The sequence below is a fragment of the Sorex araneus genome, chromosome 5 (assembly GCF_027595985.1).
Source record: "Sorex araneus isolate mSorAra2 chromosome 5, mSorAra2.pri, whole genome shotgun sequence".
Classification (NCBI taxonomy): domain Eukaryota; kingdom Metazoa; phylum Chordata; class Mammalia; order Eulipotyphla; family Soricidae; genus Sorex; species Sorex araneus.
The window spans coordinates 108359210-108375699 of NC_073306.1; the positions used below are offsets into that span (position 1 = coordinate 108359210).

The 16490-nt window shown below is 38.3% G+C and overlaps 1 protein-coding gene across 6 annotated transcripts in view; it reads right to left on the reverse strand.

Annotated features, from left to right (window-relative positions):
* Positions 1-16490, reverse strand: part of HERC4 (HECT and RLD domain containing E3 ubiquitin protein ligase 4) — a 103128-nt gene that overhangs the window by 54201 nt on the left and 32437 nt on the right. For all 6 annotated transcript variants that reach the window (XR_008630365.1, XM_055140961.1, XM_055140958.1 and 3 more), the window contains 5 exons: positions 14472-14548; positions 8821-9042; positions 6421-6512; positions 5844-5974; positions 2444-2604 (listed from right to left, as the gene is read on the reverse strand). Coding sequence is in view for 5 of the 6 variants with exons in the window: in XM_055140961.1 (XP_054996936.1) it covers positions 2444-2604; positions 5844-5974; positions 6421-6512; positions 8821-9042; positions 14472-14548 (683 nt within the window). In the remaining variant the exon portion in view is untranslated. The remainder of the gene's footprint in view (positions 1-2443; positions 2605-5843; positions 5975-6420; positions 6513-8820; positions 9043-14471; positions 14549-16490) is intronic.

The following is a 16490-nucleotide window of genomic DNA, read 5'->3' on the forward strand; positions in this document are numbered from 1 at the left end:
ATTAGAGGTGGAGCTCTATGTTAAAGAACAGATCTTAAAGGCAGAATGCTGCAAGTTTGATTCCTGGTACTGTCCCACATTACTAAGCATGATCCCTAGTGCACCACAACCAAGTGTATGAGAGTCAAAACCAAAAGTGGAAGCACTGATAGCCACAAATGTGTGCAATTCCAGGTGTAAGGGAAGCTTTCTCCTTTTCATTCTCTGCTTTTGCTAGTCAAAATGAAAAGAGAAAAAATACCTTAACATCTAGAGTATTGCTAGGGAGCCAGAGAGATAATACAGGAGTTTAAGGCCTTGCAAGTTACAGATCCTGAAGTTTCATCCTTTTTACTGTGAAGGGTCTCCCAATTCACAGCAGAGTCAGGGATAGCTCCTGAGTACTGAGCTCATTGTTTTGCTTGTGAACCATATTTATATGCCTTTAAAATTATGTTTTAAGTTTTTAAGTAGAAAAGAGTGACTGACATATCTCCAGAAGAGCATGATATCGCTGAGTCATCCCAGGTAGACCCTGTCTGGGCTGACTACTCTTCAGACTTCTTGGAATGGGGGGTGGGCAGTTCCCTTCTGCCTGAAGGCACAGCTGCCTGCAGCCACACCTGACACCAATCCAATGAGAAACAGCCCAGTTTCACAACTAAACCTCATCAAACTGCCAAGACACCAAATTGTTCCAGATCTACAGCTGCATATGCCAGGATGTCTCAAAATTTCATAGTATTGTCAGTCCAGTAGGATCACACAAATCTGATCAGCAAGTTTCATAAAAGACGAATAAGCCTAAACAGTAACATAAAAGGCTCAACTAGCACACCAGCACGGCATATCCCCAATGACTTTAGTAACAGTAGTATGAGAGATAACAATTATCGCAAATTGACATTTAATGATCAAAGATTTAATAATTTCATTTATCTTTGTGTTGTAAAAAACAATATGAAGCAAGTCCGATCAGAAAGTTGCATAAACAATAACACAGAAGGCTCAGCTAGCACTAGCCAGCACAGTAGATCCTCAGACAATGATTTTAGTAAAATCACTGAGATGTACTGGAGCGATAGCACAACAGGTAGGGCATTTGTCTTGCATGCGGCTGATGCAGGTTCGATTCCTCTGTCCCTCTCAGAGCCTGGCAAGCTACCAAGAGTATCCTACCCACACGGCAGAGCCTGGCAAGCTACCCGTGCTGTATTCGATATGCCAAAAACAGTAACAAGTCTCACAATAAAGATGTTACTAGTGCCCGCTCAAGCAAATCGTTAAACAACAGGACGACAGTACTACACTGTGAGATAACAATTATCACAAACTGATTCGATGAATATATACATATATATACACGCACATATGAAGTAAATTTGATTGTGACTACCAAGGGGCAGACTGGAGTGGAGGGTGGGGAAAAGGGGACATTGGCAGAAGATGGTGGGACTGGCGTTGGAACAACTTGGGAAGTCACAATGTTAGAATAAAAGCTTTTTAAAAAAAAGAGCATGCAGATTTCTCCTGAAACAGAAGACAATGGTGATGGGGAATGCACACTGGTGAAGGGACTGGTGTTGAGTGAAAACCAATCATTAGTAACTTTGTAACTGTGTCTATCCCACTGTGACCCCCCCCCCCAAAAAAGAAATTATATACCCAACTTGGGATGTGGAATTTTTTTTTAAAAGGGCGGGGGGGCAAGGTTATTCATAACAAAAATTTGGGTGCCCTCTTCAAAAGTCAAGGATTAAACATGCTTATCAGTGAATAAATCTTAATAGACAAAAAAAAAATCTCAAAGACAACCAGTTACCAATAAATGGGCAAACAATTCTGAGGAATAGCCTAGGCAGCAGACTTCACATCTGACACTTTTATTAGATATGTGGCAGTTTTCCCCAGACTAAGCAATTCTAAGACAAAAAAGGAATGTTCTGTATCAAACACAGTTCAACTGAATTTATCTGCTTGACCATAACATCAGATCTCACAGGTTAGGGTTCACTCCTACAAGACTCCCCAGCACAATTCAGAAGCCAGAGGCAAGCTCAGGTAGGCCCAGGAACTGAGGGAAAAAAACAAATATCTGAAAAAAGATGCTCCCACTGTCATTCCGGAAATTCCAAGGATTGAGGGGAAACTATGAGACTTGCTTCCCTTTGCTATAATGAATGGCTCAGGAAATTCCAAAGGTTTTAAAAACTATGAGCAGGAACTATGGATGACGACTAAATATTTCCAATATATTACAACACTACGCATACATAAGCAAAATTCTTACTTTGTTTTGTTTTTATTTTGTTTCTTATTTTGTTCTGTTATCTCATTTTTACAAATGCATCCTGGAATTCCTTAACTTCAAACAGAAAAATTTCGAAGAACAACATAATTTAAGATCAAATTTTTAACAATAATCTAAAGGTATAAAACAAAGGTTGGATATGAAAAAACTTACCTATATTTGGCACATACTGTCCATTATACGGGAACCAATTTCCTTTTACAGTGAAAGGACTTTTCCGATTGCTTGTTGAACCAGTTCCTAACTGCCCGTTACCACCAAGACCAAAAGAATAAATTCGCCCTGATGAAGGAACAAAAGCAGAAGTGTGCTGCCTAGAGTAAAATAACAGAAAAATCAGACTTAATGTTTCCATTCAAATAACTGAAATTTGAAAATTAGGCAAATATTAACGGATATAATTTCTCTATAAAAATAACCAGAACCATTATTGTTGATTTTTGTTTTGTTCTTGTTTTTGGGCCCTGCCTGACTGTGCTCAGGAGTACTCTTGGTTCTGCACTCAGGAATTACTCCTGGCAGTGCTTGGGAGATCATATGAGATGCCGAGGATTGAACCTGGGTCAGCCATGTGCAAAGTAAGCATTCTGCCCACTGAACTATCTCTCTGGTCCCAGAACCATTATTGCTTTAAAATTTCTATATGAAATATGCTCCTATCATTACATTATACAAATGAATTCTGTACAACAAAGAAAGGCAGCATAAGCACGTTAGAGAAAATTTACGGGGGATCGAAGAGATAGTCTAATGGGTAAGGCATTGGCCTTGCATGCAGCAGACCTGGTTTTGCTCCCAACCACCACCTATCGTCTCCTGGCCAAAAGCCAGGTATGACCCAAAACAAAAGAAAATTTACACAAATGTCCAAAATTTTTTAAATCCACTATAAAATGTTATCACTTAAAATAAGTAATTTGGCAATATAATTAGCATCTAACTATGCTTTTTGTTCAAGGATGTTTTTTTCCCTTCATTCAATGTCAGGTTCTAGCCTAGAACTATGAATGGTCTATGAAGGCTCAGAATTTGAGAACCTGCCAAAAGTTTCAGGATAAGAATTAAGCAAATATCCAGTACCAATCAGAAAATACAAACACAGATAAACAAACATACACACATACACAAATTTTCTTCCTAAGAAACTGATCCTAATATATTGGACTCAGACTTGTACAAGAAAACTAGAATAAAAGTAACATAAAAATTATAGAACTGGGGACAAGAGAGATAGTACAGTGGGTAGGACATCTGCCTTGCACACGGCCAATACGGTTCAATCCCTGGCATTTCATATGGTCACTGAGCTCAGCAGAACTAATTCCTGAGCACAGCGCCAGGAGTAACCCCCAAGTATCTTCAGGTGTGACTTAAAAACCTAATAATATAATAATAACATATTAATAAAATCTCCCATTTGATAAAACAAAAATATAAACACCCAAATACCTAAGCAAACCTCAAGTAGGATGAAACCACAGATGATACACAAGGAAAGCATGAGCTGCTCTACTTGTGAGTTCCATTCCTGACACTACTTCAGATTACCAGATTCCTAAGCAATGTTATTTTAAAAAATCACTTCTTTTAAAGGGCTGGGAGATGTCTCAGTGCCTAAAGTGCCCACCTTGCTGGCATGAGGCCATGAGTTTAATTCCAAGTGGTATCACATGCAGTCAGTACAGCCCTGGAAGCTCTATGTCTCAGATACCCTACACCATAAGTGTGGAGAGCCTCCACGGACCGTGCTTTGTAACAACAGTTGCACTGTGCTTGTAAATTGCACCCTGCTTGTAAATTGCACCGTTCTTAAACAACACCTGTGTGCTTCGAAAACTCCTAATAAGAAAACAGGATGTCTTGCCACGCCCATAAGCTGTAACTAGCCTATCAGCTGCAGACACGTGGGTGCACGCAGGCAGCGAGAGGTATATAAGGGGGTAAGTCACCTAGCTAGAGGTTCCTCCTTGTTCGTCCCTCTCTCCTCCACCTCGTTCCCCCTTGTTCCCGTTTCTTCCCCCTTCAATGGAAAGTCCCTGAATAAATCGCAAAAGAAGGATCTCCGAGTTGTGTGTTTCTCCGCTGGTTGAAGCGGCGCGTGACACATAAGCAATTTCTTTCTGCACTGTAGCTAGATACATGTGAGCCTACAGCTAAAGGGTCACCCTTGTCACGCTTCACAGCTAAGATGTTCAAGCACATGGGCCAGGAAAAACTACCATCAGAATGTGCATACGCACAAGTTAAGTGTGCAGCCCCTGGCAAACGTGCTTACAAGCATTGCAACTCAAGGAGTGTAACCCCTGGTAAACTGGGAATATGACCACCACAACCAAATGTACAACTCACTGACTCATCCATAAAACACCAAATGTGTGTGACCCTCTCACCCCCAACTTAACAACAGCAACAAAGGGAAGGAGGAAGATAAGTTACGCCTATGAATTGCTTCTGATGCCATTTAAGCTCCTTAATGGCCATGATTCAAAGACTCACAAATAAACCTCAGAAGAGGAAGAGAGAAACATGCCACAGAGATGCCTTCAGACCCCCAAGTCACCATTTAATTCTTGCTGTATCAACTTATTTAAAATCTTAGAATTTCTGGAGCCACAGATGCAGCTGTGCAACATCTCATGCTCTATACAAGGGCTTAATGGCTCCAGAGAGATACAACAATCTTCACACACTTTCTCCTAAGGAAACTTTTTGGATCATCTTTGGCAAATTACTCCTAACAAGCAATACTAATTATTATGTTTGCCATGGGGACAGGCTTTGGGGATTAGTGTGGAATAATTTGAAACATGGTGGTATGAAGGTGTAATGGTGGTGGGATTGGTGTTGGAATATTATTATTATTATTATTATTATTATTATTGCTTTTTGGGTCACACCCAGCGATGCTCAGGGGTCACTCTTGGCTCTGCACTCAGAAATTATCCTTAGCCATGCTCAGGGGACCATATGGGATGCTGGGAATCGAACCCGGGTCGGCTGCGTGCAAGGCAAACGCCCTACCTGCTGTGCTATTGCTCCAGCCCCTGGTGTTGGAATATTAAATGTAATCAATTATTGTGAACAACTTTATAAAAATGAAATTAAACTTTAAAAAAAGAAGCCAGGGCTGGAGCGATAGCGCAACGAGTAGGGCGCTTGCCTTGCACACGGCCAACCCGGGTTCAATTCCCACCCTCCCCTATGGTCCCCTGAGCACCGCCAGGAGTAATTCCTGAGTGCAGAGCCAGGAGTAACCCCTGTGCATTGCCGTGTGTGACCAAAAGAAAAAAAAAAAAAGAAGCCAGAGAAAGTTTTTTGTTTTTTTTTTTTTAAGATGTGGCCATTCTCTACCCATAGCAGTACACTGTGAGACTCAATGGAAAGGAGTCTTAGTCTAGAACCCATTCTGTGTGAATTCAGTACAAATGTACAAACACACACATACACACACACACACACGTGTCATAAGGGGAAAAGTTAAAAAAGACTACTTAAAAAAATCTTAAATGATTGTGTTATAGAGACCAAAATATTCTTTTATGTGATAGCTTACCTTCCACAAGCAATCTGAGTGACAATGCTTCCCATAAGTTCAAAAACTTTCCTTGGATTTATTTCATGACTAGTAGAGTTATGACCCAACTGACCATAACCTCCAGCTCCAAAAGTAAACACACCACCTTCCTTTAAAAAAAATATATATTAAAAGCGAAATTCTTTATCATTAGAGGTCTAAAACAAAAATCAATCATCATATCACATTTTTTAGATCACAATTCACATTTTATAACATTAAAGCTGAAACTAAAGGTAAATTTTGTTTTTGTTTTTTTAATTATGCATGCAACACCCAATAGAAGTGGTCGGAGGTAGAGAAGACACTGCCTGCAGTAACAGAGGCTATGTGGTACTAGAGATCAAACTCACACCTCATATAAGCAAGCACATGTTCTACTACCTTAAGCCACATCTCTGGACCTACCTAAGGAAAATGACTTTGAATACAACAAGTAGCTATTTATTTTTGAAACACTCAAGATTTAATGTAAAATAGTGAAAATATTTACTGAAAATAATAATAATTAAAACAATTACCATGAGAATAAACAAATTTTATAGGATTACAGTACCTTGGTGAGCGCAGCAGTATGGTCTTCTCCACAACAAATATAAACTATTTTCTGAGTTCTTAGTGACTTCAGTAAGTTAGGAACATATCTATCTGAAAATGCCAACAAGAGATGTTAACAGACTTTTAAAAATTGAAACTTCTAAATGTGTATATCCTTTCAAACTTTCAAAGTTCAGTAAATAGTTGTTAAATAACTTTAACTATGGTTTTGTAGTTGGATTCCCAGATTCATACTACTATCATAAAGAACAAATCAAAAAATAGGATTGTGCATAAGTGACTAAACCGATTTGCAAAAGACTCAGAAACCAAGGGATTTCAATTTCACCTGACTTATTTCAATATATCACATCATGTAATATATTACAAAATTCCAATTGATATTAACTTCTTAATAATTCTGGGAGTTGACTGAGTTCTACTTGGCAGTTCTTATTTGAAACTTGCAGTTGTAGTTGCTAGGTTAGAGTAACTGCCAGTTTCTTCACTTAAATATTTTGTTCTTTTCTTTATATAACCCCTTCCTGTTGTAGGGGCGTATGTTCTCCTACCACACCAACCCCAAAGTGTCAATATCTCTCCAACATAGCTTCCTTCCTCTTGATAACCTCAGTTTTATGTCTATGAATCTGTGTTCACTGGACATTTTCCTTCCCTAGCTAGCTTTCTATGTCATATACAAAGTGAAATCAACTCCTTTTGACTTACTTTACTCAAGCATAATGCCGCCCCAATCCATCCATTATAAGGGGCTAAAGCAATATTATGCTGGGTAGGATGCTTGCCTTGCTTAGGATACCACACATGGTATCCTGAGCCTGTCAAGAATGATCCCTGAGCAAAGAGCCAGGAATAAGCCCTGAGCAAAACTAGCTGTCCCTTACACCCAAAAATTGTAACAGATCCACCCATTTTAGAAAAGGGCAAGGCTTCATATGGCCCGTATTAGCTGAGTATAATTTCACTGATACAAATAACTTCTTAAATTCTCCCTCATAACAATGTACACTGGATCCTATTTAAAAATTTGAAAATGCTCTTTTGTAGTAGTTAGGTCCTTCTAGTTTTTACTTGAGATGTAGAACAAAGGTTTTAAAAAGCATTTCTGAGTGTTATTTGCTAAATATTACCAGCTCCTACTAGATCTTTTGCCCATTTAAATCATTTATTATCACGCTTTTGCCCATTTAAATCATTATCGTTGATTTTATTTCAAGTATTGGGATTTGACCCAAAGTGGTCATAAAAAATTCCGTTTCCAAGATTTCAAAATTTTAAAGCAGTTTTTTGTTTGTTTGTGTCATTTTAAGGGGGAGGGTCCCCAAACATGATGGTACTTAGGAATTACTCCTGATGGGGATCAGGAGATCGTATAGAGTTCTGGGGATAGAATCTGGATCGGCTGCATGTAAGTCACTCTACCTGCTCCGGCCTCAGTAGTTTCTTTTCTCTTTTGGGGGGGGGGCTTTTTTTGGGTCACACCTGGCAATGCTCAGGGATTACTCCTGGCTCTGCATTCAGGAATCACTCCTGATGGAGCTCAGGGGACCATATGGGATGCTAGGGATCGAAGAACTTGGGTCAGCTACATGCAAGACAAACGTCCTACCCGTTGTACTACTGCTCCAGCCCCAGTCTCATATTTTTTAAGAAATTCCAAACACTTATTTTAGGGCCTGAGATAGTTTAGTGATCTAGTAAACACAGCACATATAGGAGATCCTATGTTTGATTCCTGGCACCCCACTTCAATTTACTTTTTATTTAAAAAAAACTTTACTTTTAGGACATCAGTGTTAAAAGTGAAGCTCAAATTAAAAATTAACTTAATGACTCAGATTATTAAAATATTCCTTAAACAACTAAGGTATCTGCACTTCATATTAATTTCCAGAATAATTTTAAAGGTTCTTTCCACCCTGGTGACTAAAATCACAGTTATCAAATATGCTTACAATAAATAGCTAACAACAAGGATTTTTTTTAACTGATTTTATTTTTCTATAGTTTATTTTACAATAAAATGACTGTATTTTTGCCATCTCACTATCCCCTAATATATTGCTAAATAAATATAACTTTTAAATTCTCATCCACACTCGCATACCTCAGGAAGATTTAGATAGATTTTCTCCTGTTCATCTTCAAAAAGTATCACTCTTGGGGCTGGAGCGATAGCACAGCGGGTAGGGCGTTTGCCTTGCACGCGGCCGACCCGGGTTCGAATCCCAGCATCCCATATGGTCCCCTGAGCACCGCCAGGAGTAATTCCTGAGTGTAGAACCAGGAGTAACCCCTGTGCATCGCCAGGTGTGACCCAAAAAGCAAAAAAAAAAAAAAAAAAAAAAAAAGTATCACTCTTTAAAAGAGTATTTATCTATAAATAATGAACACCTACCATTTTCATCATTAAGTCCAAGTTGACCAAATTTGTTGCGTCCCCATCCAAAGATAGCTCCCGAAAGTGTGAGTACAAAACTATGGGCTCCTCCTGCTGCAACTTGCATGAAAGGGATTCCAAGTAAGGACTTGATCAGCTGTGGTGAAGTTTGTTTTTCACAGTCGATGCCTAAACCCAACTGGCCATATTTATTCTGTCCCCAGCAGTAGACTTCACTCGCTGTAAAAATGAAACAAAATACAAAATCAAACAGGTTCACATATAAAAATTTCTGTTTGTCCGGGATGCGGGACTGGGACACATCCAAACCAGGGGGGGGGGCACTGGAGTGGGGCGGCGCCAGCTTCCAAGTGGCCCCGGCCGCCGGAAGTCACGCCCTCGACGCACCCTCGGTGCCATCTAGCCACATTCAACAGAGAAGAAGCCAGGCATTCTGGTGAGCAACGCGGCAAGAGAATGCTCTGGTCCCGAAACCGGGCCAGCAACACCGGGGATCCAGACGGAGGAGGTGCAGCCAGCACACCTTCTCCAGATGGAGCCCTGGCAACACTGAGCAGCAACTAACACGGCTCCGGGATGCAGGACTGGGACACATCCAAACCTTTTCTAAAAACTGAAAACATACAATCTTTTAATGGAAAACTAATTATCAAATGCTTCCTTAGTAGGGCTGTCTTTCTTGGGGGGAAACTCCAACAACAATAGTGAGTTCTGTGTTGAAATATGGAACGTAATCAAGGTCAAGAGAAAATGAAGTGAAATTCATCAGTTATACAGTTGGGGGTGGGGGGCGGGGGGTATACTGGGGATTTTGGTGGTGGAATCTGAGTACTGGTAAAGGGATGGTGTTTGAATATTGTATAACTGAGACATAAACCTGAGAACTTTGTAACTTTCCACATGGTGATAAAATAAAAATTTTTAAAAAAAGGGAAAAAAATTTCTGTTTCAAGATTACCAGCTATTTGGGGTATTCTTCCTCACATCAGATTTTTCATCAGAAATACATACTAATTTGAAGAATACTCTATTGGTACACTTCCAGCTTTACTGACTATACTGATGGAATGAGTTATCACATATTGGGAGTGATCTCATTTCCTTTTGTGCCTCAAGATAGGATGGCTTCTTATTGATATTCTCATCTCATGTTTATTTTATTTCTTCCAAGAAGCACTCACCCAAGTGTAAGGCTCCAGTTATCGACTATATGCTAAAATTATGTTTGCATAATTCTAATACAAACTCCTGAACAATAAACCCATATGTTTAAGAATTTACCTATGTCTATATTGGACTGTTGCAAAGGCACTTCCAATTCTGTGTGCCTTACCTATGACCCTCCACAATCTACCTTCCATCCTTACACCTCTTTCCAGTATTCCCCAACTCAAGAAACTATTTCACCGATTCAGCAAAAAGTCATAGATATACATGTAGTCATTTTTAAAATTTGTTTTTTAAATTTAATTAATTTGTGTGAGTGTGTGTGTGAGAGAGAGAGAGAGAGAGTGTGTGTGTGTGTGTGTGTGTGTGTGAGAGAGAGAGAGAGAGAGAGAGAGAGAGAGAGAGAGAGAGAGAGAGAGTGTGTGTATGTGTGTGTCAGACCCAGCGATGCTCAGGGGTTACTCCTGGCTCTGCACTCAGGAATTACTCCTGGCAGTTTTCAGGGAACCATATGAGATGCAGGGGATAGAACCTAGGTTGGCCACATGCAGGGCATATGCCTACCCACTGTATTATCACTCTGGTCCCAATACTTGTATTTTTTTTATATACACAGTTATAACAATTTATAACCTATCACCCAAATTATATATAGCTTTTCTCTTTCTTTTTTGGCTATACAAAGAGGTATCCAGGGGCTACTCCAGGTTCAGTGCTTGAAAGTCACTCCAGTCTGTGTTTAGGGACCATGCTATATAAGGGACTGACTCTGGGCCTTCTCTGTGTGGAGTATGCCCTCCAATTCATTGCGTTATCTCTCAGGGCATTATTTATACGTTTCCTTTCCATATATAATATGGCAAATAAGTCTTCCCACCATCTAACCTGGTTTCTATTACCCTGCCACTTTTTCTTCCCCACTGCCACCCTGGTTTTACAACTTTATTCTTTTAGTTTCTATTAATATCTGGGACCAAATTAGATGCAGACATACCTATAATTAACTTTTGAAATTTATATTATGAAACAATCCAAACTTCAAAGTAAACTTCACTCCAAAATCAGAGCTCCAGTTGCTGGAGAATAGTATAGCTGGTAGGGTGCTTGCCTTATATTTGGCTGTCCCAAGTTCAATCCTTGGTATATGGTTCCTTAACCCTCAGAAAAGATCTGAGTAGTCAGGTATGACCCCAAAACCAAAACCAAATAAAATTAAGAGTTCTAATTCCTTTCCCAAAAGATAACCATTCAAAAATTACTAATAATAAAAAAATATTTCTATGCACATAATAGCAGGCCTTATATATAAACATTATAAAAACACATATTTTGGGCCAAGAATATGGCCCAGCAGCAAAATGTCTGTCTTGCAGCATGACACCTGGGTTCATGCCTAACATTGCCAAACAACAACAACAAACAATCAAAACCTGCTCACCTGAAATTCAAAAAAAAAGAAAAAAAGAAATTTTAGTGTCTTCTCAATGCCTTGGAGATAAAAATGCTTTGGAGATAAACAATTTTAGTAAGTACTATAAGGAGACTCTACAGGATCTACCTATGTTCCCAAGCTTATTTTATACCACTGTCTTCCCTCACTTCTTCACTCCTTTCTTGACATTCTAAAATATCAACTTCTTACAACATTTACTATTCACATGGACGCAACCTAACCCTCATCTTTTTCTTTTCTCTCCCAACAGGAAGCTCTTTTTGATCTCCCAGATTGAAGAATAGTCCTCTTACAAGCTTTTTGCTTTCTGGGTCACACCCGGCGATGCACAGGGGTTACTCGTGGCTCTGCATTCAGGAATTACTCCTGGCGGTGCTCAGGGGACCATATGGGATGCTAGGATTCGAACCTGGGTTGGCCACGTGCAAGGCAAACGCCCTACCTGCTGTGCTATGGCTCCAGCCCTCTTTTTGCTTTTGTTTTGAGGTCACATCTGGCTGTACTCATGGACCATTTCTGGTGGGACTTGGGGGACCATATGGGCTGCTGGTGATCAAACCCAGGTCCACTGCATGTAGGCAATGCCTAGATGCTATACTGTATCTCTGGCCCTATTATATTCTCCTAATACCCTACACACTATTATTTTTATAGTCCATTCCCACACTATGCAATATAGTCCTGTTTTTGTAGTAGCACGTAACAGTGGTATACTACTTTACCCTTGCATTCTATATGCGTAATTGTACCTATTTATAAAGAGCTCAAAAAAATTCACGAAGATACTTATGTAGTGTTAAGCTGAACAAAAGAAAAACTCTAAGAAAACTGCCTTCATCCTAAAACTAGATTTATCTTGGATCTACCTACTTATCAAATTTGGGGGTTGGGGGGAAAGGGCTGCAGAGGCAGTACAGTGGGTAAGCACTTGACTTGCACAGGTTCAATCCCTAGCACCACATATAGTCCCTGAGCCTGCCAGGAGTGACCCCTGATCGAAAAGCCCAGAGGAAGCCCTGAGCACAGTCAAACAAAGAAAATGGGGCAGGGGATGGGGAAATGTGGAGGGGTGGAGACGGGGGTGGGGTAGGGAGGAGGGAGAGTCACACATAAAACAAAAAGAGATGCCAGGTTCTCCTCTAATTAGAGGAAGTGCAAATTCCTTCAATACTATTTAAAATCCAGAGTTTTTTAACAAATTTTTATTTCCATTCAAGCTTGAGGCTCTCTCAAGACCCATGTACTCAAAATATCCACATAAAACTACTTAGTACTATTGCACTGTAGCACTGTCGTCTCACTGTCCATCGATTTGCTCGAGCAGGCACCAGGAATGTCTCCATTGTGAGACTTGTTACTGTTTTTGGCCTATCAAATGGGTAGGTATGCACTTAAGTATGAAAAATACTTATTCTGTACCTTTTCTTGTACCTGTCATCTGAACAAATTCTCAACACTGTACCTAGTCATTTCTCAAAATTCTTCTAATTATAAATAAATTTTACTTATATTTCATTTGAATCAAAACTAATCCTCTCCTTGTTACCGTCTATTGATACCTGCCTCTTCTAGATGGCAAGATCCCTGTAAATATCTGTATCCATTAAGCTCCAACTTAACAGCTCTTAAAGGTGCATCACTTATAGACACTGAATGAATTAAATAACAATGAAGCCACTGGAATTTGTTTCTTAAAATGGTACTAAACAAATAGCAGGCTAGCTCACATCCAAAGACAGCACATGAAGTTGCATGAACAACAACTACAACAAAAATAAATGAAAAGTTAAATGAACACATATTTAATAGTGTTTAGCTTCCTGTTTCATTCATAAAAGGTTTCATTCATTTCATTCGTAAAAAGTGAGGTCAAATAAAACTGGATAAATTATAAACTTCCCCAATTTTGAAAGAACAGTTTAACAGACTAGAGAAACATTAGACACAATAGACACAAAAATCAATTTATCTTCTACATACTATTTTTTCAAATAATTTGAAAGTAATAAAATCTATGAGCAAAAAATTTTAAATACCTGAAACAACAAATAGTTGGGGGCAGACAGACAATACAGAGGGCAATGCTTGCCTTGCACACGACTGACCCAGGTTCAATCCCTGGCACCCTGAGCCTCACCAGTAATCCCTGAGCAGAACCAGAGGTCAGCCCTGAGCACTGCTGGGTACAGTCTCAAAAGCAAAAAAAAAAAAAAAAAAAGAAAAAGACAAAATACTATCATTAATAAAAGTGTAAACATTAAGGTAAATAAAGGAATACTGCATGTTCATTAACAAAAGACAATAATACAGGCAGAGGTGATAGCTTAAGGGCTGGAACATATGCTTTGCATGATGGACGAGCCACATATGTTTGATCCTCAGCACTAAAGATACTCCCTGGATATAGTTAAAAAATAAAACTAAACAAAAAAAGTTCAGTATTTTAAATATTTTCCACAAACTGATTTATATATAAAAACAATACAATTCCAGGGTGTTGAACCATTGCATAAGTGAAACCAAATCATGAATAGTTTTATGATGGTCTATCTCAAGGTGATTTGATTTAAAAAAAAAAAAAAAAAAGAAAAAATACAAATTCAGTTAAAATCTTAATAGTTCCTATTTGTGTCCGAGAAATAAAAAGTTAATTTAAAAATGCAAATGGAAATAAAAAACGTATTTTTTTTTAGAAACCCTACAAGTCTGAGACAGTACAGCAATTAAGATGCTTGTGCTGCATATGGCCAAATACAGTTACATCGAGTGCAGCATATATGATCCTCCAAGGACTGCCTAGAGTGACCTCAGAGCACAGAGAAAGTAGTCCCTGAATATCCTAATGACCCGAAGGTGTCATTTAATATAGTTTATTGGGTAGCATACCTATTTTATAAAAATATAAAAATTAAAATTATCCAAACAAACAAATAAAAGCCGGAACAATATTAAGAACAAAGTTGGGAAACTTTCTGCTCCAAGTTTCAAGAATTAAGAATAAAATAGGAAAGGAAATAATAATGCCTACCTTTAGAAAGTGCAAGTGAATGATAGAAGCCACATGCAACTTGTACTATCTGAATATCGGACAAACTTTTTATATTCCTAGAAAATAAAGAGATCAGGTTTAATTAATTATATTTCACAAATGGCTCTTAAATCTTATTTATGCTACTTACTGAACATATAATAATTTCTTACCAATATAATTTTTGTTATCTTTATATAATCTAATTCTCAAAAATTATGCCAAAATCAGTAAATAAAATCTAAGTGTGAAAAAAATTAAGAGCTGTGACAAGAAATTAGTTTAAAAGGACAATACTTAAGCAAAGTGTGAAATTTAGAAATATATTTGTAAAACAAATATATGTGAATTATCTAAAATTGGTGTTTGTCTAGCTTAATATATATTCTTCATCAGTTACCAATAGGGATGGCTATCATGTGGTGCTATCAATTTACAAATTATAAAACCTATTGCCTTTTAACTTATGTTTATGGTTATATTTCACATCTCAGTGATATTGAGCTCATTAGTTATCAGACAAATTTATTCAAGTCACATTTATTACAACCACTGATTCACTGTTATATCACCATCCTGTGTTTTCTTCATTTTTATAATTACACTCTCTCTCTCTTCAGATCTTTCCTTATCCACAATGCAACTATAAAAGCTAATTTATGTATTTGGTTTGGGGGCCATACCTGGCAGTGCTCAGGGCTTACTTCTGGATCTGCACTAAGGAATCACTCCTGGTGGGCTTGGGAATCAACCTGGCAACGGCCACATGCAAGGCAAGCATCCTTCCTATTGTATTATCACTCCAGCACCGTAAAGGCTAATTTTTTAAGTGTTATAAAAATCAAGTACCTGTTTAACCTTACAGGTTTTTCTACATATATTTTCACCTGATAATATTCTTTTTCTTAAATGTGCTTTTAAAAATGGGAGTGGGGGAAGAGATACAATAGAATGTTTTTATTGTCCTTTACCTGATACTGCCACCTGACCTGATTCTGCCAAATGAGAGTCCAAAGCAAGTTCTGACCAGAGTGTGAATACACTTGATTTTCAGGAAGCAGCTTCAGAAAATTAAAATTTTGAACAGGAAAAAGGAGTTACTCTAATTCTATACTGCTGTATTAAAAAATATTTCTATCTAGTGTATTTGTGATCTTAACTAGAAAATCTGACAGTTTTGGTGTAATGGGTTAACAGATTCAAGTTAGTGGGATCCAGTAATATACCTTCAAATTTCTGAACAAAGTAAAAATGCCATTTTTTTTTTTTGCAATTAGCAAAATCAAACACTGGCAATCAAAAATAGGAATAATATATATAAATACACGAATATGTACAATAGCACCAAAGTTATCAAGCATTAGTGCCACTATGTTTATGTATAAAATAGGTATGCTACCCAATAAACTATATTAAATAATTTTTTAGATGGGAGCTGGAGGGATGGTACAATGGGCAAGGCACACCTGCCTTGCACGCAGTCCACGTGGTTTCAACCCCCCAGGACCCAATATGGTCCCCTAAGCCCACCTGGAGTGACCCCTGAGTACAAAGCCAGGAGTAAACCCTGAGTATCACCAGATATGGTGCAAAAAACAAAATAAATAAAATTTAAAAATTAACAGTTTCAGTTATCAAGTCCAAATATTTCAAAGTACTACATTCTCATAATGTCCTTTGCTTTTCCATTACCGTATTTATCACTATTGATTACTAATAAACCTAATTATTACTAGTATGTTCATTTAATTACCATCATGCTAAGTGGTAAGCTCTATAAAGTAGACTGTCTTATAACTGTGGAATCCCTCGCACATACCATTATGCCTGGCAAACAAATGCAAGAAACAGTTTAGGAGTTAAGGCACATGCCTTGCATGTTTCATTGTGTCTGGTAAAAAGTAATAAAGGAATAAACTGTTAAAGAATAAGTAAATCTGGGCTGAAGAGACAGTCCAGGGGTTAAAGCACAAGGCTTGCATGAAAATGACCCAGTTTGATTCCTGGCATGGTAAGGTC